The following is a 25,600-nucleotide window of genomic DNA, read 5'->3' on the forward strand; positions in this document are numbered from 1 at the left end:
TTGCTAAGCTGCTAACTACACTTTCAACATAAGTTTTCTAACTGGAGAATATAACTAAATAATATCCAGAACAACTGCTCCTAAAGAACATTTTGCTCACTAGTTGTCATATCAGACTGAACATTTAGGACTTGTAATGTTTGCCCACCAGTTGTTCACTCCTCAACAATGTACTAGCACATGCATATGTGCAGCTGTGTAGTGAGCCGGACTTCTTCACAGAAGGAAGGTCAGTTACTATCAAATGATTGAATAGGAGCCCTGTGCCAAAATTATCCAAACCACTTTATTATTCTAGGTTTGTAGTCCCATAAACAAAAAGGTTCAGACAATAGGAGTTGTTATAAGGTACTAAGAAAGTGAAACACGAACTAGGTCTTACAAAAATACTACTGTGAAAACAGGATCATCAATCAAGTCCTCTAAATAGCATGAGGAAAGACTTGAGCATTGCCACAGACATCATGTGTGCTCTCAGCCGAGTCATATAATCTGTCTCCACTCCTAAACTTTAAAAAGAATGACAACCTGTTTTTCAGTTGTCATGACAGTTACCACGATCTCTTTCTGAACACAATCGCATTATTAAGATTTCCACAGAAATACCTGTAAATAAGAACAGAAAACATATGCAACTCCCTTTTTTTATTTCAGTATCCTACTGATTTGCAGCAGTTCATATACTTCTAAGGATGAAAAGAGGAGTCTAAGTCTTCACAAAGAACCTCAAATACCGCAGAGTCATAGTTTTCCTTTTGTGCATTTAAAAAGACAACCAGAGTTCTTGCTGGTACACCATCACATTAAAGCTCTCTAAATGCATATTTAACTTCAGTTTTCCACTGCAAGCCATAAATTCTCTAGAAACACTTCCTACAAGCTTAAACAGAAATATAAAAAAATACAACTTAAAAACCCCAAAACAGAACAAAACAAAAAAACAAAACAAACAAAAAAAAACCTCCACACCACAGCAATCCATTAGCTTGTAAGAGTATAACTACCTAGTAAACCGCCAAACATGATACTGAAAACATATAAATTGTGGAAAAAAAATCAGGTAGGAAGGTGAAGAGGAAGACATATCCTTACAGACCAAGTTTAGCAACACAGAAAACAGTAGTTCAAGTAGTTTATGCTTTCAGAAAAGGATGAGTGAGAACAACTGCCATTTAATGAAGCGGTTCTCTCACTTCAATGATTTTGTGCTGTTTCATGGGCATATCAGATTACTCAGAAAGGATAAAAATAAATTTTACTTCTGTCAGTCATGTACAGAAGGGGCAGCTCTCTCATGCCTATTAGAACTTCACTCACTTTCTTGTGTTATGGAAGAATACTGAATATGTACAAGAAAAACAATCTTCTCAACAATGTGAGCTCATCAATGAGTCTTTTCCAAATCCTAGTCTGGATTGTCCTTGGTAGAAATGCAGAATAATGAAGCTGTGCTAGTTTAAGCAAGTGAATAATGCAGCATAAGAAACGCTTACAATTGACATGGAATAAAATAAGAACATATTGGGTCTTGGGGTGTAACTATGTGTTACTTTTTTTTCAGCCACAACTACCCTCACACACACACACATACTTGCACACAAAGGGCAAGGGAAAATGAGAACGGAGGTATTTTTAACACATATGATTTTGGCAATCATATCTGCAGTGGACTACCATAAATACCTGTATATATACAACTGACAGAATGGCAAGCTTTGGGACATGAGGAGAAACCAGGAACTGCAGGTGTTTTCACCACCAGATAAAAACCTAACATGCAACTAACCCATAGGCCAGGGCCTGGTATGCATATAAACTAGAATGGCTCTCAGTATATCCACTTTCATGTTGAAGCAATGGAATTGAGCTCCAAATAGGGAAGTAACAGTCATGAAATTTTATTTGATATGTAAGAAAAACAAACTAAATACACGTGAAAAGTCAAGTGCATCTCCTTAAGCTACAAAGCATATTCCAGAAAATTACATATTTTTGTTGCAGCAAATGGTACTCAGTTGAGGTTTATTCCTTTTTTAAAAAAAATAAGTACTCGTAATATTTCATAGCAGAGTGCTTGAGATATGTTGATAAAAAATTATGTACAAAACAGGTAAAAAAATCCAGCTTGTAACTGTATGGTTCAACAAGAATTAGTCATTCTAAGTTCAGTTACAAGAACAGAAATCAGCAAGTGGAAGTGCTAGGTAATGCTTATACCTGTGCCTCCTCCAGCTCTGCTGGTATTCTAGCTTGATTATGAAGCACATCTGTAAATGAAAACTACACAGCTTGTGGTTCAGTATTTAAGGATTAATCCTTAATAATCATAGCAGGTTAAAAAAGGAAAATATTTACTTTCTACATAAAAAAAATCTGTACATTCTACAGACTTGTCTTTGCCTCCTTATTTTCTCTGTGAATATGTCATTCAAGAGGGCACATTATATCATGGAAGATGGTGCCCTCCAGTTTGATAAAGCCTCATTTGCCGTTCAGTGTTAGATAAACACTCAGCTTAACATGACCCTAGTAGCTCAGAGATATTAAGAAATACACTACAGCCTTAGATTCTTAGAATGACACAAGACATCCATGCAGTGGTTACTAACACACAGTATTAACAGCCTATTCGTCACTGCTATTCTGGAGATGAAGTACATTATTTTTTACACGATCAGTTGTTAGAATTTGTGAAAGGACAGCAGCCCTGCAATCCCAGAGCATCTGGTATGTATAGACATGGGAACTGAAAGAAGACTGAGCACTTCAAAAAAACTGGCATGTTGTGCCTGACCCAGAGGAAGAAGGCTGATCATGAAGGTAAGTGAAGACATTAGACAAATACTGACTGATGAAAATAAGCGAATCATGTGCTATAGCTGCCAGCCAAAGGTTTGTCTAGGTTCTTGCTACTTCAGGCCAGTTTATCGTTCACAATCTAGCTTGTCCTTTGTGGGGGCTAAACTAACAGACTCCTTAAAAGGCTCTACAGTTATTTAAAGTTCTGGTTTATGCTTTACCTATAAACCTCAATCCTCACCTACCTACCTACAGGAATGCCTTTGCTACTGATCAACCTCTAGCACCAACGAGCTTGCTAATGCAACCTGTAGTTCTACAGACACACCTCCAGGTTTACAGTCTGCTCCAGTCCTGAACCAAGCACTAAGCAGAACCCAAGTTTCCAAGATTGGAATATGTATGAAGGGCCATAGGAAACAGAACACAGGAGTTCGTAAGAAAGTGGGTATTTTAGTTTATGGGACAGTGTGGTGACATAGGCATAGGTCTTTGTGAAAACTGGTAGACAAAGAATGCAATAAGCCAAGGCAAGAAGTTTGAGTGAGGAGAGGCTTACACAGTAAGAGGAGGGGAGACCAAAATGGAGGCATGCCATTCTCTGTTTACCAAACAGAGCATGAGAGAGACTGAAACTGGTATTGATGGTGTCGGAACAAACTAGTGGGGGAGCTCTTCACACTTCAGCAAAATTACACTGTACTTCTGCCACTGTCTTACAACATGAGAAAGGGTAAATCATTCCACAGCAGGCAATTCTACCATACAGTTAACTCAGTACTTCAAATCATTAACATTACACCTTTCACCAACATATTTCAAAATACAGCTTTAATGCCTACTTAAGGTGCATGAAACTCAAAGGCTCTCTGTACATCAAATGACTGAAATGAGCCAGAATGATAATCTGAACCTTTCTGTTTTCCCAGCTGCTCACGTGAGTGTAGAACCAGAAACAGCTTGAATTCACTTTGCTAAGATTGACACAGAAAGTGTTAACACGGAGAAACAGGAATCAAACAGCCAAATGAGAAAAGGGAAGCTGAGCACTAATACCATGTTTTCAGCAACTTTCAGGATGATCCTTCAAAGTATAAAGGAGACCATATTAGCATGCCTCACAACTGTGCCACATGCAAGTCCTGAAACTTTGCATCTCTTCAGAGTCCTAAATAGCTTCAGTTTATTCCAGCAGGATTGGAGTTATTACCATATACTGTACCTAAGCAGCCTCATCTCTTGCCCCAACCAGAAAAGCTAGGAAGTTTGAAGGACATTAGCATTTGCTCTCAAATGCTTAAATTTGACAAATTATACTGACAAAATACAAACATTGACCTAATTTAAAGAAGCTATGCAACACACAGGATGTTGACAGATTTTCTTAGTGGTTCTTTGGATTAAACCAGGCATTCTCTTGTGGCCTTGTCACTTGAGTACAGTTATCCCAAATGACACTGTTAAAGCCTTTTGTAATCATCAAGTTATTACATCTCATCAACTTTGTGTTTCTGATGCAAGGAATCAGAAAGCATCTAAGATCAACATGAGCAGTTATAAATTATTATGGACTTTATTTCATATCAATAGCAGCGAATCCTTGTCACTAATGGTTAATAAATGCACCATGACTGTGTTATCAGCTTCTCATTCTGCTTTTAGTGTATGCTTTAATTTTGGGTATGAAAGGTTACTCTGCAAAGCAACTTCAGTTAGAAGGTAACAGTCTGTGCCCTATCCCAACCAACTACAGTCACAAGTCCATTCTTTTCCAGTATAGTACAAACACTGTCTATCACTCAATTTAAGTGGTCTTCCCATTTATTATATTACCAAAGCCATTTTAAAAAAGCCTGGGATTAAAAAAATATTTATCCCAGCACTTGTTCCCAAAAAGCAAAGTTATCAGCCACTAAAACATAGACTCTCAATAAGCAGTGAATTGAAAATTATTTGCCTCCTGCAATCTTGAATAACCTCATAAAGAAAATGGAAAGGTAACAGTTTGAAAGGACCTACAAATTAAGTTCAAAGAGGAATATTTGAGATTTCAAAAATAACTCTCTCCACCAACCTGTTAGGAAGAACCCAGAACAATTTAACACCATCCAGCAATTTTGCTATATTAAAAACATTTCTCATTTTTGCGAGTGAGGACTAATCTTCAAAATGCAGTCTGAGAGCTATTTTTTTAGACAAGCAATTCCTATTAAACTAATATTAATAATAATAATATAATTCTAAATTTCTGGGAATAATAAATTAGCTGTAAGTATCTGCTCACATTTCTACCTACAAGCATCATTTATGCAGCTTCAAATGAAGTTTGTTTCTCTTAAAACAAACAAACAAAAAGAAAACAAAACCCTAAACAAAAATCCAAACAGACAAACCAGTAACACAACACAAACCCAAACTAAACCCAGATTCTATTTTCATTAATTTATTGCTGTTAGATCATGGGTTTGTAGTCCGATCCCCAGAAACCTGATTCTTTCTCTTTCCCCCAGGCACACAAAAATGAGGACTGGGCCTCCCTAAGAAAGCCAATACAAGTATCTTCTCTTTTATCCCAGCTATTGTCCTTCATCAGAAAAGTAACCATAAGCATTCAATGCCACCAATACATTTAATCAGAGGAGCCAAGTAAATGATTACATTCAGCTGTTCGGTTAACTCATGAGATGTGCAGCCCAAGTGCTTGCTTACCAACCAGTTCTGCAGTTCTTCACATTTAAACTGGTCTTCTCTGAATGAACAGTTCCACAATTTTCTAAATGTTCTATTTTGCCAGTATTTCACAAGAATATGCACAGATTGGTGTACTAAAGGTGGAAGAGAATGTTGCCTTGTTAATAAGCTTACTCCTGCCTTGCAATTCTACTTAGCCTTACTGATCACTCATCTTAAATTCCACTGTCATTTGAACCCTCATGGCATGCCTGGACAAATGCAAGGACTTGGATGTTGTTTTACAGGCTGGGCTTCCTGCCAAGTCTGCTCCACATACTTCCCTAGCCCACTAGGGCAGCTTTGGGCAACAACTCCCATATTTATCTCACTGCTGTGAACAGCCAAACTCCTGCTTAGCATTGACCCAGGCCCATTCGACTCCCACTTCTCAGTCATTCACTGCAACATGACTTATTTGGCCACTATTCAGGTGGGACATGATAAACTGCTTTCAGTTGTACAACACAAACAATAGGAGATAGACCATCAAGCTTTAAGCAGAGGGCTACTTTGAAGAAAGAAAGAGCTTATTTCTAGTTTTCACAAGTATGTAAGATAAAAGCATTAGCACAAATGCTTTTATGTCCTGCTCATCTCCCACATCACAGCTCAGGATTCATTTGCACTGGGTCCATAATTCACATGGGAGAGAAGGGGACAGAGGGTGAGGTGTGACTATAAATTTAAACATAAATGAAATTTTGTTAAACTAGAGGTAATTTTCAAATTCATGCACTACATAGAGACTCACTACAGTGATTCTCGAGGCACTGTGCAGTGACCCAAGAACCCTATGCCAGACCATAAAAGTTATTAAATTAGGTCAGGTGCAACTGCAACTGCTTCACAAGAGCACACAAGAGAATTTGGTATTTTCCCAAATGGCCTCATACTGGCCAAGCTTAATCCAAACAAGCAAAACTTCATTCAGTGTAAATAAACCACAACATATTCAAACACATCAGCATCCTAGAGTTACACCTTAATCTGCTAGCCCCAATAGCCAGGAAATTCTGACTCCACTGACACCAGATTTTACTTCAACACACATTTTCCTCTGGTTCTCCCTCAGTTACTGTCCAAGCTATCCTGAAGTCACAAGGTTCCTGTCACAGACCCTCTATTTTTGGCCAAATGCAGCTGTTTGGTTTTGCCTCCTCCCCTCTATCAACAGATTATATAACCATATTCCAGTTATGATTTGCATTGTGTCAATCTTTGACGTGCACAGACACCAGCATCCGCTAGCTTTTAAAATAAAATGATAGTAACTAAATTTCCCTCACATAGTGGTTCCTATTTCAATATCTAAACAATAAACAAACATTTCTGTTAAAAAGTATCATTTATGTCTAAGGCAGAAAGAAAAGAAACAAACTCCAGGAACTCATCTGTTTATTCCTTTCTCATAGTTGCACCAGTTGATCCTTGTGAGCACTTTCTGTATAGCAAAGATTTACAGACCAGCACAGGCAGCTGTATTTATCTGGACAGCTCAAACTATACATATTACCACTGAGTTACCATTTTGTGGTAAGACTGTCTCTTACCCATTTATATAGGCAACCAAATCAAAACAATAAAAAGCCTTCAAAAAAAGGAATAATACTCCAGGTGAACCACGTAAGTGTGCAAAGTGGTCTATTAAAAAGACTTCGGAAGAACATATCTCATAAGAGTTTTTTTGCTCAGTTAAGGAAAACAAACTTTGTAGGGGTTCTGGATCAGAAGTATGTGATCACAAAAATGAATTTCACCAAGAAAAACCCTTATTCAGCTCACACCTCAAGTCCACAATTACTGCCAGCATCCAGCCCTTGATTTTCCACTCAGTCCAATTATGAGCCTCCTCTCCTTCCTACCACAACTTGGCTTTCTTAGTATTGCTTACCTTAATCACCATCTTAGGGAAACTAACAAAAAGTACAAGCATACTGCAAGCTTCTGTAAAGAGCGTAGGCTGTTTTATGTTCTCTACCAGCAATTCCTGCCAGCAATACCTGTCATGAACACATATTTAAAAAGTTAAGAATACTTCACATATTAACGATCAAGGCAAATCTGTAAAGACTAGTTTCACTGTGTTATTTCTGTACAAATCATGGAGTTTAAGACTTTTAATACACATCTAAAATAAATTACTTCTATTATAATGCTAGGTTTTGCTACAGAGATCTCTCCCTAGCTACCACTAAAAAAAAAAAAATACTCAGTGCCCATTATCCCTTCAGATCACTTAACACATAGGCAGCAGGCAACTGCTGAACAGCCCAACAGTTTACATGTTCATAGAGAGAGAAGGTCTGGCACAGAAACCTTCAAAAGAAAAGATCAGATATTATTTTGACAGTCAGCAAAATGTGTATTTCAATCCTGATACTCAGTAACAGCCTCAAACCAATAAGCTAACAGCTCTAAGCTAGAAGGAAAAAAAAAAAATGAAGGGGAACATGAGTAATTTTCAAATAAACTAAAGATCCAAAGGCAGGAAGACTGTCCTTAACCAGAGTGAGGCTCCAGCTCACAAAGATGTTTTGAACTGTCATTAAATTCATTACAGAATGAGGATATTCTTAATACTTTTCATAACATACTGTTCAGGAGAAAAGTAAGAGAGATTGTAAGGCTCATCTGTAACAAGATTACTACATAGTATTACTTAACCATATATTAAGTCACAGGAAATATGCAGAACCCTTTTTTCAGCCTCTTCCACAGTTTCCAAGAAAATAAACCAGACTCGATGAACCAGAAGTCCAAGGAGGGTACTTTTATCAGTATTTTTAAAGCACTCACATAACGGAAAAACAAATAAACAAAATAAACCATGGATAATTACTTATATTAAAAGATAATATTAATTTCTCCTCCTTCACTCCACAAGAACAAATGGGTGTAATTTCACACAGTACTCTTGTTTTCCTGTTTTTCGCTCTTAGAAGACCTCATCAGAAATAATAAGGCACATTTTAGACGGAATTCTAAACAGCGGTACCAATAATGCAGTCAGAACTTCCCAAGTAATTAGATAATTAATTTTCTGAATATTGAACAGTTTGTAGCCTCTCACTTTAAGTAAGTCCCCATTTTACACACCAACAAAAATTGTATTTTGGATGTTACAGAACCTTACAAGATCCTGAATTGCCAGTTTAGCACTATATACTCCAAGTTCTTTAAAGGCCCTTATCCTGTAAAAACTCCTTTGCGGAATTTGAAGATGAACCCTTAAAAAAAAAGTCAGTTAAAGAAACAATCACAGAAACTTGTATTTGCTCCTCTTTTGCACAGCTTGGTATTAAATAGTGTACTGCTTCTTCGACAAGTTTTAACAGTATGTGTGAAGACCTTAATGCAGTTTGCTTAATGCTTAAATCCTAGACAAAATTCCCCAAATACTGTACAGTATTGCAAAACTGAGTGTAAAGGGGATGGGGGCATCATTCAAGTTAAATTATTCCAGTGTCACACATCACATCTTCAAAATTCCTTCATTAAAAAGGCCAAACTTGGTGGCATCTCAAATAAATTCTACTTTTCGGCACTGGGGGCCTGAATTATTTTGTCAGAAAAGGATTGTGCAAAGACTGCAGTATTGAAGTACAGACTTTCAACATCCTTAAACCACCTTTCATGCATTCCTCTCTGCAGCACAAGCTACAACTTTCAGATCAAGCACACAAGCACTACTGCTGAACATGAGCCTCCATTTCTGCCATTCAGCACAAAACTGTTAGTTCTGCTATCCTACAACCATCTGAAATTGTCCTGCATAACTCAGAATTCCAGTTGATTTAATTACTCTAATTGTTCTTTTAATGTTATAAAAAGGGTAATCTATTGCCTACAACTACCATTTTCTTAGTTCAGAAATCAAAAGTATAGTAAAGGAAATGGAAGAACAGCTCACTTTTTCTTGCTTTTGATTAAAAATCAGTTAAAGATAAAATACATAAGTACATATTATATATGCTCATATAAAAAAGAATAAAATTCTCAGAACACTGCAGTAGTCTAAGCATAAATGAAAGCATTAATGTAGATCTGTGTATTATTTACCCAAGAACTTTCTACTAGACACTTCTTCAACAAGGACGCCAATTCCAAACTTTTAGAGATACAGCCCGAACCATGAGAAAGTGTCAAGTGTTCTCCATGATCATGGAAGATTCAGTAATTTTAGTATCATTTGTTTCAAATTCAACAACTTCCTCTGTGACCTGCATGTTTTATTATTAGCATACATTAGAAAAAAAAATGCACTTGTGCTTACTTTGCTGCACAACAGACATCATCACTGAAACAAGTGAGAGGCGATTATTCAATATATGCTTTAGGGACACGCAGGAACTTTTGTTCATCTAATATACTTGGAAGAGGGAGAAGTCCTTTCTTGTATGCAGTCTAGCTCTTTGTATGTAAAATACATGGGCAGAACCAACAGCTAAACACTGGCAACCCCTTTAATAGGATACTTGAAGGCAGAGATCTATTCCAACCCTTGCCTCTGAAGGCCACATCTGTGCACAGCAGGCAAGACCATCTCCAGTATTCTGCAAAGCAGTGGAATTACTGAGTTAGAGACACAGATGATGGATTTATTACTGAAAGCTCCAGCAAACAGACCTGAATACCACAGTTTCAAATCTGCCTTAAAAAATGGTTTGAATTTATCACGCATGGAAAATTCCCTACATTCAGAGTAGTATCTGAACTGCTTGTTAAGGAATGCTACCAAAATACAAGTATTAAAGAAGTGAATTGAGTATCACTAGTATTTCCAGTTTCCTCAGCAACTTTTTTATCACTCTCATCTATTATTGCTAGAGAACCATAGCTCAGACGACTAATGTTATATGAAAAGAATAGTAATAGGGGTGTCAGAATTACTTTTGTTGTAATTTGTTAACATTCATCATTGTTTTCCTGCAGTCCTGTAATGCATTTATTTAGCCGGCAGAACTCAAATCCCTCTTCCCAACAGCACCATCTACTAAGTTGGAAAACAGGCAAAAGATCTCTCCTTATCTGATGGAATCTGTAAACTAAATCACAGCATCAAGTCACTTAGGGATTTTGTAAGAAATCCATCCTGCATGTTCACGTTGGATTACACACAGACTGTATCAAACTAATTTGTTTTCCAACCAATTTATGCAGACAAGCAAGTCAGAGAACAAAACAACATGGCTGCAACACTTGGCCTGTGTAGTCGTGATTCAGAGCTACCTTATTATCTATCCAGCTAGATTTAAGATAGTGCATTACCGATTAATACTTATTTCAAGTAGGTCAGAAAAAACCAGCAGCCATAGAGGTCTGGTATAGCTACAGACGACACAGCTGGCTCTTACTGATTCTCCACATCATGATTTGCAAGGAATACTTTATTTTCTGCGGTTTAAAGAAATACGAGCTGTTTTAAAAGGAAGTTTCAAGTTTCAGTCTTCAATATTACAAAACAGAATAAAAATGAAACCCTCTGAAATATGTGTATATACCTGTCCATAGGGACGCAAATAGCCATCACATCCCACGCGCCGTGTTTTGCCCATCCACACGCATGTACACAAAGTTTGTAAGCGCACACTGGAGTAACTACGATGCTTTTCGTACAGTGAACAGCTTGGTCGAAACTTTCCATCTCAGAGCCCCGACAAGTCTCTAGTGCAGCCCCTTTAGTCTTGTCGTTCCGTGCCCTGTGCCAAGTTTAACGACACGCTCCTCAAACTCTGCGGGGCCACGGGAGCCGGCACCGAGGGAGATCGCCGGCGGGTCGCCGCCGCAACCTGCCCCGGGAACAGAGACCGCCGGTGTGGTGGGAGGGGGCCAGGCCCACCCGATCCAAAACGCCCCCCCGGCCTGGGCCGGCTCCTCCGGCGCAACGACCCCTCTAGGTCTCTTTCCCCACATGAAGTTGTACCGGCTGCGGGCGGCCCGGGCAGCCCCGGCCCCTCCGCTGCTCCAAATCCGGCGCCGTGAGGCGGTAGCAGCCTGAGTGAGGAATGACGGCGCTATCCCCCCAACCCCGCTCCGGTCTCCCGCCTCCCGCGTCAGTGGGACAGGCGGCAGCCCAACCCTCCCCGGTCTCGCCCTGAGGAAAACAGCGAACCGAAAGCCGACCCCGCTCCCCTGCCCAGCGGGAGGGCAGTGGCGGCGACCAAGCTGCAGATGAGGAGCGCACCTGCAGGCCCCAGCGGCGGACCGGGGCCCGGCTGCCCGTCCTCCCCGAAGATCAGCCTGAAGTCGAACTCATCGGCGGCGCCGCAGTTTGCCGTAGTCATGGGTTTGGCCGGCGAGGCGAACCGAGACGCCGTCACCCTGCGGGCCGCGCCGGGCTGCACTGGCCGCCGCCGCCGCCCCTCAGGGCCGCCTCATAACACAGGATGGCGCCGCGGCCTGAGGGGACACAGAGACAGGAGCTGGGACGCGAGCGAAGCTCCAGCCCCAACGCAAGCTCCCATACCCGGGCACCTTCTGTCACTCAGCGGCGAGGGCGCCTGCTACGGGCCGCTGCTAGCCCCGCCCCCGCCGGCCCCGCCCCCGCGCCGTGGCGTGCTCCGGCCAACTCCCCCTCTCTCCACGCCGCCGTGCCCCGCCCAGAGCCGGCGTTTCCCACAGTTGGTCTCTCCCCCCGCCGCCCTCACGCGGTGACGTCGGCGACACCGGCGGCGCCTCGTGACTCGCGACGACGCCGAAGAGGGGGTGGGGGAGACGCCTCGCGGCAGATCACGTGGCTCGGAGAGGGGCGAGCCGCGAGGGCCGCCGGGGGCTGTAGTTGGCTAGTTGTAGTTGGTTCTGGTTGGCTGTAGTTGGTTGCAGTTGTTTCTGGTTGGCTGTAGTTGGTTGTAGCTGGTTGGCAGGGCTGGAACAGTCTCCCAATCCGCGGGAGCCAGCTGACACAAAAGGGCGGGGCAGCGGGGTGCGGGTGCCACGTGTCACTCCGCTGCCGCTGAGCTGCGCCGCTGTGCTTCAGTCTGCGCTGCCTTGGGAGCTCGTGTCTGAGCTGCCACAAGGCGCAAACTGCCTCTTGAGAGCGAAGGAACGCGGGTTTCGTGTTAGTCTGTGAAAGGATCGCGTGTGAATAGGTGGTGCGCTTGGCACCAATTAGCGACTCGGGTAATTAGATAGGTTGGCTTGAGCTGAGGAATGCGGCTTGGATAACAGATGCTGGCTGAAGGACCCTAAACTGTTAGCTGCTTACTTTCTAGGCTCCTTGGAAACAGCAGCGATGCAGCAACTGCGAGGAGACGATAATACTCCTTAGCAACTTGTGGCATCAGTAAAGGGAGCCACGGTGGCATTAGGAAGGGCACACGTGTTTCCGAATATTCTGCCTGTGCAATAACATACCATCACCTACCCTTTTGCTTTGCATTAAGGCTGAAAAACAAAAAGGGGAAGAGTGGGGAGGGACAAAAAGTAGACTTTAAGTTGCTTTTTTAGCAGGAGTGCCTGTTCCCAGAGGTGATGATGGTGCAGAAACCATGACTGGCCTGATGTGCCTGGAATTTGCAGTCTTAAGAAATCCCAGAACAACTTTGTGAAGCCATCAGTGAGTGCTGTGGAATTAAGTAAAAGATTAATCCTCAGTTATGTAGTTTTGGTTGATCCTAGGTTTCTGCTGAAAGGTGGGATTGATAGGAATTAAGCTACTCGCAGTCAGTAGCATTTGCTTATATAGTTACATAGTGTTCACAGCTTTATTTATGTTACAGAATGAAAGGTGTACTAACCAAAGATTCATTGCTGTATCCTTTACACATCGAAGGACACGATTTAATTACTTGGTTAAATAATTAACTGGAGTATGGGTGTGTGGAAATTGTAGATTTACCTGTTAATATTGTTTGAGTCATAAATAACTAATGCAAATTGTTTCTGTGCACAGGGTCTTTTTGCATTTGTTGTTGTTCAGGCATATCATAATCCCATGCATGGATGCTCTTTTTACAGACTGAACAAAAGTGAGAAAAGAAGGCTCACATGAAGAGAAATTGGCTAGTGCAGGCTTTTACAAGAGCTCAGCTGATTCTGTGAACTCCTCAAGGAAGATGGGTAATCTATGCTGAAGAAAGCAAGCCTAAATAAAAAGCTACTTTGTGACCCTGCAATTCTGGTGGAAATGGAAAGCATCATATTAAAAAATACTGTGTAGAACTTGGACAGGAAGAGCTTGCTCAAGTGAAAATGGCAAGCTGCTTCTAGTGCCCAGAATACAAAGCAGCCATTCATTTGTTTATTTTCTAACACACAGTCCTTTCAACTGTCATTTCCCCCACACCACTAGCTATTTCTTTACCTAAAACACATGAACAACTAGAGCTCCTTTTCCTACAATATGTAAAGGCTGATGGTCTTGTTAGAGTAGCCAGCTCTCTCTCCTGAAGGAAACCTGTTGGCCTGAAGCCTCTTTTTACCTCTAAATCCAAGGTCGTGTAGAAAGAGAAGCTGGAAAAGAATGTGTAATTGGATTAACTGTGGTTAAGAAAAACCCTTGTGCATTCTTAAATGAAAATAGGTCTACGATGAGCAATTCAGACAAATACACTTTCTATAAAATGCTGCTTATTTTTTGTCTAAAAACTTTTGATTAATCTTTCATATTTTCAAGGCAGATATGTTAGATTTTGTCTATTGTTAAATAATTGTTGTGTCAGATTACATCAGGTTGAGTAACCATAGTGGTTTCCTGTTCTGCTATACCAGTAGGTTGGTCGTTATGCCTGAGAAAAATACAACCAAACTTATTTTCTCCATAAGGGGAAATGTGAACACAAATCTTCTTTGGTAAAATGCTCCGAGTATATTTCCAAACAGTGGGCTACATGAAAAATATGTATATTATTGTCTTGTGCCTTTCCCTTAATTGTAAAACAAATGTTCTCTCCCCTGTTTGAGATGCTATTAATTCATTCAGAAACTATGATACATGCAGGTTATGAGGCAGTGTTTTTGTGCTGCCCACTGTTGTTAATTAAAAAGAAAAAGGACTACACATCCTAAAATAGAGTAATTGATCGTCATGACCATCTATCTAACAAGAATTTACAGAATATGTGGAAGTTAAGGTAGCATTGTGAGCAATTAAGTTATTCAGTCGTCTTCATTCAGCTTTTTAGATTAAAATCATATATATCTGTCTGTGCTCAGAACTTCCATTTCTTGCCAGCAATATCCTTTCTTTTTGTCATCTTCACCCTATTTTTCATTTTGCTGTCTCTGTCCCACTGCACCAAAACGCGGACACTTCCTGTTTGAATTTATAAAAAAAGCCCCCACCTTCAATCCCTTTCTATACGCTAAAGAGCAACTGGGGCATGACTGAGAGTGAGTTGGCAGAAGCCCTGAAACGACTGACGTGAGCTTACATCAATTTCCAGAGACGTATTTCAAGCTCTGTACTTGAGGTCTATGCCTCAAGGATGGCTGATTTGGCTTTTGCTTGCTATTGAGAGGTGAAACAGTAGCAGTAACGAGGGCAACTTTATTTCACTTGTGGTTTTGTAAGCAGTGGTGCTTTTATTGATTCATTTATTTAATATGCATAGGTGGTTTCTGTCCTAGCTGCTTTTAGGCTGCGTTATTGCATCCAGATGGGGATACACCTTGATCGGGTCAGAATCTGGAGTTACTGCATGTGCCTCAAGAAGGAAGGAATGCGCTTCCTGTGGTATTTGAATCCTTTCCAAACTGGGTCTATTTTTTAGGCGTGTTGTTACTTTCTGCTCCAAAAACCTGAGGGCTCCATTGTGCAGTGTTTTATTTTCCACATATCATCCTATGCTGGATAGCTAGGAATTCTGGATCTGCAGCCACATCCCAGATCTGTATTTGTCTTGGAGTAATAGGGATTCCTCCCCCCTTCCTATGGGCAGCAAATCAAACCCAGCTGTGCAATTGTAGCCAGAGTAGGCTTTGGAAGAAGCATGGTCAGGCATTTGTTCCGCATGATTCAATAAGCCAAACAGCCTCAAATTAAGAATATAACACATAAGGTTGTGTTTCATGTGCTTGATCTCATTCCCATTTGTGATTGAATCTGGACCAGTTTAGAAGCCACACACACCAGTGTGGCATAGAAAGGGCAGATGAGAAAGCACAGAGAAAGACTCCCAGAATCAGCAGATACTACTGTTCCTTGGCTTGTGTCTATGGTCATGCCTTTTACCGCTGCTATTGAAGAAAGTACAAGTACAACAAGGGAATTTTTTTGACCAGTATGAATACTTACACACTTAAACTCATTTGCAAATGACATACAAATAAAATATCACTCCTTTATGTCTCTTGCAGCTAACAAGGCACATCCATTTTTTATGCTTGCTGGATGGTATTACATGGGAGAAAGACACTACCTCCATATAGCGCCTACATTCAAAAAAGTTACATTGAGCAATCATATAGGAAAGGGGCCTGATTTTTGCACACAGGGTCATAGGTTATTTATATTTAATATGTGACATCTGGCATTTTAAATAATTTCTTTGGCTAATTACCAGTGCCTGGGTGAAATATGAAACTTCTGCCATTGGGAAATTAAAACAAAAACAAAACAGAAGTAGATTGCATAGCATTGGAAAAATCTGTTGGAAAATTAGGCGTTGTACTAACTGACGCATTAGAATATATGGTAACAGAAGATAGAGTAAAAGGGAGGCATGTGATAGATCATGGATGAATTTTATGTTTCCAGTGAAAATCTGTAGTCATCCTTTTCAGACTTCCTGAGCCATGACTGTTATTTACAGCACTCCTATCTACATCTTGTGCTCAGCGTTTGATCAATGAGGCATTTGTAATAGCAAGATTACAAAGTCTAAAAGAGAAAAAGGTTGCCTACAGGGTGTGTGTTGACAAAACCATACCTACATAAAAATTTAATGAGGTCACGCTCAGTCTCATTTAACCATTTTACAGTTTTCCCAAGAAGTTTCATCGCTCTCCTGAACTTAACTGCAGTCATATTTGTGGACTTTAATATCTTTTTCTTCAATATATTTGTACATTAAACAATCCTTTCTTTGCTTTATTGTTTGTTTAATTCTGCCATGTAAAGCAGACATTACTTCATAAAGTTTGCTGCTGCTTTATGTTCCTATAGTTTTACAGAGCAGGTTGGAATCCCCCCCATCACACATGTTAAAAAGACTAGAGGGTCTAGAAATCTGGCATTTATCTGCAGGGCTCTCTTCAAAAACTTTCATTCATAGTATTTTGCTGTCAGATCATCAAGTAAAAGCAAAGTAAAGTTATCAGCTCATTATTACTCTTATTAATATATAAGGACTTTCCAGGCATGCGTATTTGCTTCTGAAATGATTGCTTTTACAGATACCTTAGAGTCTTATTACAAAGCCTAAAGTGGTTTATGAATGAAATCAGATGACAATCGAGGTTGCTACCAGCATGAGAACAAACTCCTCTAATGCACAGTGATGTTTGCATAAGATAAATATTTGTGGAAACTCAAATGAGGTTTCATAAAAGCTCTTAGGCTTGATACAAAGACTAAGGCGGCATTTTACTTACTTTTCCAGATTTTAACTTTTTTTGACTGTTCATTAGCCAGCAGACAGTCCTCTGGTACAGGACTGGGATGTAGAAAATATAGATTCTATTCCAAGCTTTTAATTTCTTGTAGCCTAATTTTCAGACTTTCTCAAAGCAGCACAAATAACTTGCTATTTATACAGACTGGAAACACTGCTTTTGTTTCACTTTAAGGTGAGAGTAATAAAATTTCTATTGTTTCTCTTTTCACTTACATTGGAAATGCCTCCAAGTAAGGACTCTCAAGTCTGGAATACTTCTTATACACTGTGTTTGAAGAGTCAAGCAGCCTGGCTAGATGATATATGCTAATATTTCTCTTTATACTGGAAAAGGAGAAGCATCACACAGCTGTTTGTTAGAGCAAGATGGAACTCTGAGCCTTTAGCTATTCTACTGCAGGATCTATCCAGACTGTGATACTGCTGTGATATGGTTTTGTTTTGTTCAAGTGTAATGTCTGTGCAGTTTAAGGTGCACCAATTTTTCTGTATTCCAGATATATTTGATGTTCTTTGATTAGCTTAGAGATAACCACAATCTCATGTGCTTAAGTCATTCTGCCTTTTAAATTGTAATTTAATAAATGATACATAGCCCTTGCTTATGAGTAAATTAAGATTTCTTTATCGGTATATTAGTTGTCTTCAGGGGTAGCAAAAGAACATTTTCCCTCATTAAAGCTTTTCACCATAATTCACAATAAGCAACCAAAATAAATTTATTACTAATCTTTTCTTGATAGGCATATTTCCAGGTTTCTGTACAAAGCCTGATGGCCTGACTGTTCAGTGGGGAGGTCTATCAGCCTTGATCAAGTCACTCTTTCATCCTTGACTCAGATCAGCCTAAGCTAACATAAACCAATAGCTTTTAATGCTATGGAAAACTTCAAAGGCTCACTGGTAGTCTGGATGTTCAACATCTACCTTTCCTTCATGGAACTGGATCTGTTTTGTAGTTAGATCACATATGCTTGCACCACTTGCCTGATGAGCTTTCTGACACAAATTCTCAATTTGGATACGAGAGGTTTCAGCTGAGAGGCAAGAGGAGTTAGGCAGGATTGCCATATCCCAGCTGTGGCAGGTGCTTTTCTGCCTTTTTTTGCTGTGATCCATTCCAGTATTAAGTCAAACAGACCAGCCAGGTGGTTTGCATTTATTTTCCCTTTGCATTGGAATAGGGGCAGTAATTTTCATTACCAGCTCCTGCCTCTCAGTTGTTTAGTTGATTGAGTTTCCGCCTGGCTTGCTGTCCAGATTGCGTGTAAGGGCGTTGATTCTTCTTTGGCAGAGCAAAGGCTGGGAGGTTTAATTCAGTCACAGAATCAATCCTTATACAGTGTGTCATCTGATATTATGCTGCTAGTATGGGCCTATATCCTTCTGCTCTAACCCCTTCCCAGGAATGGGCTTAGCTGCAACCTCTGCCTCTTTATGTGTCAGACTGGATTGGGATAAAGGTACTGCTAAGTATTAAAAATTTATGCAAAGTAGCAAAGACAGAACACAGAAAGGAACAACTAAGTATTCTTCCAAGCTGGATAATGAGATATTCCATTAATGAAGTGATCACAGCAAGTTGTGGAAGAATATCCCTCAGTAATGTCTCATCCATTTAAAATTAATTTATTTTTGCTGTATTTGCAGATCCTACATATCAATTCACCAGAGATGTATAAACAATGGTTAAGCTGTTAATTTATATTGAACAAAACAGCAGAGTTTCAGTGAATACTCATGTAAGACTTCTATTTTGAACATGTTAAGAATCCATTTTATCTCAAGGATTCATATCATACAGTCAGTCCTTTTGCTTTCATTATAAAAAAGGCCACAGATGTGTTAATATGAACAAATTATCTGCCTGCAAATGCAAAATTAAATGCTTGACCTGCTGCTTCCTCCTTTAGAGACCAAGGCTTGCTGCTCCCATACGTTAAAAAGAAGTAATACTGATGAGCCACAAGGTGGTAATTAATGATAAGCTTCAGAACAAATGTTTTCAGGTTAAATAAAACAGTAAGAAAAGACTAAATTTGTTAAATTCAACACCATAACTTTATTTGATCAGTAAGTAATTCTGTGAGGACCTTACCAAACTTAAATAGATTATCTTCCTTTTATAAAATGAAATTTGTCTGAAACAATTGTATAAGCCATGACGTTAACAGTGATTCATGTTAAAATAAAGAATACATCCATTCTAAAGCCTGACAGTCTTTTGAGGGTTGAAATTATTTTTTTTTTCTCATGTACTTCAGTGTATAATGTCCTTTTGAGGCATCAAAATTGCTTGAGATTGACAGACTGAAGATATGGTTAAGTGTACAATATGTTGTGTGCCTTTATTTACTTAAACTGTTGTCCAGTTTACATTTAAATTGTTTGAGACTGCACTGGTTACTGGCAAAAAATAATTGTTAATTTTATTCTTACTCAGTTTGGGTTTTTTATAAAGTATTTGCTGATATCAAGGCTCACAATCTGTTGATTGATCAAAAACCAGATGTGTAATCAGAAAATTGCTCAGCATGCAGGCTACTTTCTAATCCTGTCAATTACATCTAGTTTCTGGCCTTGTTAGGCAAAAATGGCATAGCAGTTGCATCCAGAATGGTAGTAACAACTTGGAGGGAAAGAATATAAGGTGATAGAAACTGGTCATCTCCATGATAAAGGTGACTGGTAACAAGTAGTTTCATATCCCTAGATGAAAGGCACTATATTAAAGTTCAAAGCTATTTAGGGAGAACATAGAATGGAAGATTAAAATCTCTATATACTATATATGTTATATCCATGAAGGTATAGAACCAGAGCAAAATGATGTTTTCTTCTTGAAAAATTAAGTCCCTTAAACAAAAAAACCCAAGAAGGAGACAAGGTTTGTGAAAGATGCTGAGTTGGCAACTCCAAAGAAAAGTAACTAGCAAAAAACCTGGTTTAGGCAGCAAATCATAAACAAACTCGTGCCCTACATTGTGAACTCCAGCAACTTTTGGTCCATAGTAGGTAGACTGACATTTGCAATAAGATATCAGAGATGTAGAGATGGAGGTGTCTGTGGTATATTGCCATCTGCAGACTATAATGAACACTGCTAAACTATTTGTTGGAAATAGATTCATATCAGAATCGGTTTGGTATGGCTTCAGCTGATATCCTGAAAATTAAAAGATGCCACAGATTTCTGCAAACCATCTTCAAGGCCTTTTCCACAGATGTAAGACTAAAACAAACCAGAGTTTTAGCAATGACTGCTATGAGACAAGTATCTGGATGAAAAAGAATGCAAAACCCCTGAAGATAAGGGGTTCTGAAATCAGAACTATTGCATTACACAGAGTAAAATACTCTTTCATGGGGACATAATGAGGTTTTAAACATAAGATTTTTATAAAGATAATACAATGGAGAAAAATGCACAAAAAGAGACAATTTCATGACCATTTGAGAAAGAAAAAAAATAAATCAAGGAAGAGCAAGAAAGATCCTCCAATTGGAATTCATGCAATGACAAGGGGGAAAAAGCTTGAAGACTATTGTTTTGCCTATTTTGTCTCTCTTTATTCTTTCTATTTTTATAGACTAAAAGCCAAACAAAACATTCTCCAGGTAATAATTTTTCCAGGTATAATATCTACTACTGCTATGACATCTAACTTTTATTGTATTATAAAATACAATTCTATGATTATAAACAAAGAAAATAAGGAGATTGTAGATTGAGGGGGTTTAATGTAAACATCTAGAAGAGGAAAATGTTATGAGAGTAATGTAAAAAGATGAGTGAATACACTTGCATGTAATCATCACTGACAGTGCTCTCCACAGAACCACAACAAATAAACTAAAGGAAATAGGTGCCTTATATAGAGCCTCTTACCTGATCAGCCACTGAGACAGCAGGAATTGAAGGTCCTGGGCTGAGATCCAGAAATAAAAGACATGTTTTCAAAAGGTTTCAGTAGTATGTCTGCAACACTGTCACTGTAAATAGATGCTCGTGGCACACTAGGTCGTAATAATAGATATCAGGATGATACCAGCCTACTCGCTGTTTAAATAAAGATGTGTGCCTTTTCTCCAAGTCTTGTTCAGTCTGCAACTGAACAGTCTAAAATGTTTTCTGAAACATGTAAAGAGAAAAACTTTAACCAAGGAGAGCATCCTGAGGAATAACATGTGTTTTAGCAATAGTGTGTATGGTAGTAATATGCATTTGGTTAAGTTCCTCTTAAAGCAGGACGTTATGGGTAGAAGTAGTTAAAGTGAAAATATCTAATACAGTAGGAAAAAAGGAATTAATCAACCCATGAAATCACCAAAATTACAGGTTTCTAAACAAAATGGAACTATTTTTTTCTGAAATATTTTAATATTTATAAACAAACATAAAATTATAAAATGCAGAGAGGTGTTCTTACTTTCATGAAAGTATCTTCATTAACTTAATAAGCCCCTTTGCTGAACTAAATGTACTCACAAACAAGAAAAGGTGAGGTCTCTGGAATCTGCTATTTAGTTTTCCATTTGAAATAAAACATACATATATCTTCTTCAATTTTGCTCAATTACAAAAGAAGCCATGAAGTGATCTCTGCTGGGCAGGGATTCAGCAGGAAGTAGTCAGCAGGACTGTATGTACCCACAATCACTATAATGCATGACTTTTTTAGCATGTAGTAGCATTAAGCTGTCCTGATGGCTTTGACATGCTTTTGCTCAGCAGAAAAATGCTGAAGAGAACAACAGCTGCCCTTCTTGGTGCTCTCCTGCAGGCAGATTAATCCTCTGGGTTTACACAGTTGTTCAAGAAACATTAAGAGGAAAAGCCTGCTAAAGCATCAGAGGCACCAAATGGGAAACTGCTTTCTCAAAGTTTTACTGATATTAAGGCAAAGTGTGGCTTATGCTTTCAAAATCTTTACAGTAGCACCTTCCAAAACCAGTCCATATATTAAAGATCCATATCAGAGAATACTGCTTCATATTTATTATCACAAAGGGACGGGTGTGTCTGCTACATTATGACCATAAACTGGAAGGGAATCTTTCCCAGTCAAGACAGTACATGAAAGTTATTTGTCTAACAGCTTCCAAAGTTGTAAACCCAGTTCAACTGGCTACCAGGCTCTGACTGTGCTTGGTACAAAACAATTGGTATGTACCAGTGAATCAGACAAAAACTCAAACTAAAAATAATTTCAACATTGGGATTTATATAACTTTGCAGTATTAAAAACAGTCTTACTGGATTTCGTGGACTTTTCCTCATTGGGAATGCCCTAACAAATTATGCTGAGGCTGTTATAAAATTGATTGCAAGAGTTTAAAATTAAGTTTTAAAATTAAAGTAGAAACAATTGTAAGCCAAGAAATGTTCAAGTAAAACTTGAAAGAAATCCAAACTTGTTAAAGCACATAACTTTATAAAGTATTTTCAAGCATTGTTAACTCTTTCCTGTAGCAGTCCTTTAGTTGGCAAATTGGTCCATTTTTAATATTATTTTAATCAGGGATTACAATCTCTTATTCCAGTAAATTATGTCAAACATTTGGTATTAATGTAGCCTTCCTACTGTCAATAACTTTGTGAAATATTTAAACCTCTTCTGTTAATTAAATGTAACATCAATTCACCATGTGAGGCTTCATTTTAGGAAATCATAGAGAGCAATATGAACCACATATAGCTACTAAGAGAATCACAAATAAGAAATATCCTAAAAGGAACAGAATGGTTGCCAGTACAAGACCAAAGGTTAAGTAACTCTCAAAACATGAGGTTATGGGTGGAAGTAGTTAATGGGAAAATATCCCAGAAATACACTTCAGAAAATGAACTAATTAACCCATAGAATCATCAGAATGACAGGTATTTAAACAGAAGGGTGGAAATAACTCCTTTTTGGGAAATCTTTTTCAATATTTGTAACATAACTGGCCCAAATATGACTCAAAAATTAAATTTGAATTGTGTAGAATTCCTTAATATCTCTGCGTTTCTCAGTAGTGGTTCAATCACCCAAGAAAAATAGTGTTCTTAAAAGCAAGTTTTTGTATTTTGCCTGCTTCATTTTAGGGTGTATTTCTGTAACACCTTAAGCCAACCTAATTTACAATTGTCATAGTCTGGCCCTCCACCCTGCCCTTAGGTACTCAGTGATGTGTGCTGGTGTGAGCACTGTGCAGTAAGCAAGCTCAGCGAACTGAGCCAATTAAGAACTAGCTCTCCAAAGAAAGCAACGTCCTGTCTCAGTTCTCTGAACTGGCTCATTATATGGTAGCATGAGTGGCACCAGGAAGGGACCTCAGCAAGCTCAGTTTCATGCACATTTGATATAAGGTCCTAAAGAACCCCTGGGACCGTCAGCTGTCCAACAGTCAGTGGTTAACCATCTTTATATGAGCCCCATGGCTCACAGTCTAAATAGTGACTTGAACTATAATTAGCTCCAGGTTCCAATAATACAGCAGCTAGTAAATTAAACAGATGAAACTTCACTAAACCTGGTACTTCTGACAAGGGAACAGTAACATCTTTCAGCAGAAAGCCACAAATCAGCCAGCATGATTTGTTAAAATTGTCAGCTAGAACCAATGGAGGAAATGTGCCATGAGATAGCTGAACCAGGTCTCACACTTCCCTGTTACAGAAAGGAGGTTTTCTGCATGTTTCCTCTCATATGACCCTTAGAGAACTCACTTAACTCACTAAACCACATGGAAACATCTCATTTTTGCTGTGTTAATTCTCTGCCTGGGGCAGTTTATAGTGGGAATGGAATCACCTTCTTTCAGAAGCAGGAGTTATTTTCAGCTCAGCTCAGCTCATCCTGCCACCTTTGCATCTAAGGCTATGGATGCCAATCGTGGTCTGACTGCTGCTGGGATCAGTGAACAGGTTACCTCTGCCAGCCACCTACACAGCAATGTACTGAACACTCCCTTTTCAGTGGCAGTTAAAATAAGCCCCATTAGCCTACACAGTTTAAACAGCAGATCTCCCTTAACTGCCTTTGAAAATCAGGATGCAACCTGTATTTTGGTCCTAATTTTATCACCTTAGTTTTCTTCACCAACAACCCACCTATGTCCCAGAGCCAGTTCTCTAAGTCATTTTATGAGTGTGTACCAGAGCTCTCTCATTATGCACCTATTTTGTAATGAGGCCATGAGACACTGAAAGACAGAGCTTTGCATATAGCCCTTTTCTGTTCCTCTGCTGTCATGCCTGCTACACACCTACCCCGTAAAACACAGAATAATTTGTACCAACTGAACAACACTCATTAAAAAAAAAAAAAAAAGAAAGAAAGTACTGGTAAGCATGACTTTGCTGCCTCAATGTAAATTGTCAATTGCCAGCCTTGTGCTAAAGTGTAGAGAGGAGAAAAAATAAAAGCTTTTAAAACATGGGACATCTGCAGGTTGGGTCAAAGAGCAATCTATGGAGAATGAATGCAGGGCAGCAAATGCACAATCCCCAGGTTTCTGACGTGCAAGACTTGCAGGAAAAGCCAGCTCAAGCCAGGGCCAGGTATAGTACAGAAGTACTGGAATTGGCTCAACTTGTCTGAATGCCAGAGCACACACTTAATCTAGGGAACAGAGCCAGACCTGACCCCACTTGCAGGACCCTTGCTGCTGTTTTAAACATGTCTCTTTACTGTGCCAGATAACAGATCAAAGATGATACTATTTTAGCAATTAAAGAATTATTAGCAAAAGAAGCAATGTTTTGATCTGCATCAGTTAGTCAGGCTGCCATTAATACCAACTGGATATATTAAGTATAAATATTTCTCTGACAACACTTTAATCAATTTGAAAAATAATTAATTTAGACTACATGATAAATTATAACAGCTAAGTCTCAAAAAATCCTCCTTTACACTTAAACCTAGTGTAACCTAGCCTTTAAGGTAAATTGCAGGTACAGCAACAAGTTGTAGGAAATAAATGAAATATTTACATCTGTTTGTACTTTGAGATTAATAAGAATACAGTGTTAGGCAATACCAGCTTAATGGTTTCTTCCTTCCCTCTGCACCACAAAAGCATGCCATCTGCTCAGCTGTTTTGGCATGACCACTAGTAAGACCACACTGTGAGCAAGACCCAGGGAACTGAATCAGCCCCATGCTTGATATGGGAAAGAGGGAGAAGATTGTTCATTTCAGAGAAGTTTCTGGGTCTGATCCACTGTGTGGCCCCACAAGAAGCTGTGTCAGCACAACTGTTCACTGAGGGTGTAGTGGCTGCAATAAGCAACGCAGACCAAGGATATCTTAAGTTAGTACTGCTTCCAAATGCTTTGTGTCATAAGTGCAAGAGCAGTACCAGCCACCATGCATGCCCACAAGAGCAATAGCTCCAGAGAAACACTTTGATACACTGCCTTTTGATACATGTTCTTTACAAATGTCAGTAAAAACCCTGTGAACAAGTACGTATCTCAAGGATAAATATTGCAAATACATTGTTGTAGAGTGACTTTAGAAGAA

The 25,600-nt window shown here is 39.2% G+C and overlaps 1 protein-coding gene across 3 annotated transcripts in view; it reads right to left on the minus strand.

Annotated features, from left to right (window-relative positions):
- Positions 1 to 11,995, minus strand: part of NFATC3 (nuclear factor of activated T cells 3) — a 75,293-nt gene extending 63,298 nt beyond the window's left edge. For all 3 annotated transcript variants that reach the window (XM_034072754.1, XM_034072753.1, XM_005152235.3), the window contains exon 1: positions 11,717 to 11,995. In XM_034072754.1, coding sequence (XP_033928645.1) covers positions 11,717 to 11,816 — 100 coding nt within the window. In that variant the 5' untranslated portion in view covers positions 11,817 to 11,995. The remainder of the gene's footprint in view (positions 1 to 11,716) is intronic.
- Positions 11,996 to 25,600: the final 13,605 nt, after the last annotated feature.

Source organism: Melopsittacus undulatus, chromosome Z, assembly GCF_012275295.1.
Source record: "Melopsittacus undulatus isolate bMelUnd1 chromosome Z, bMelUnd1.mat.Z, whole genome shotgun sequence".
NCBI lineage: Eukaryota > Metazoa > Chordata > Aves > Psittaciformes > Psittaculidae > Melopsittacus > Melopsittacus undulatus.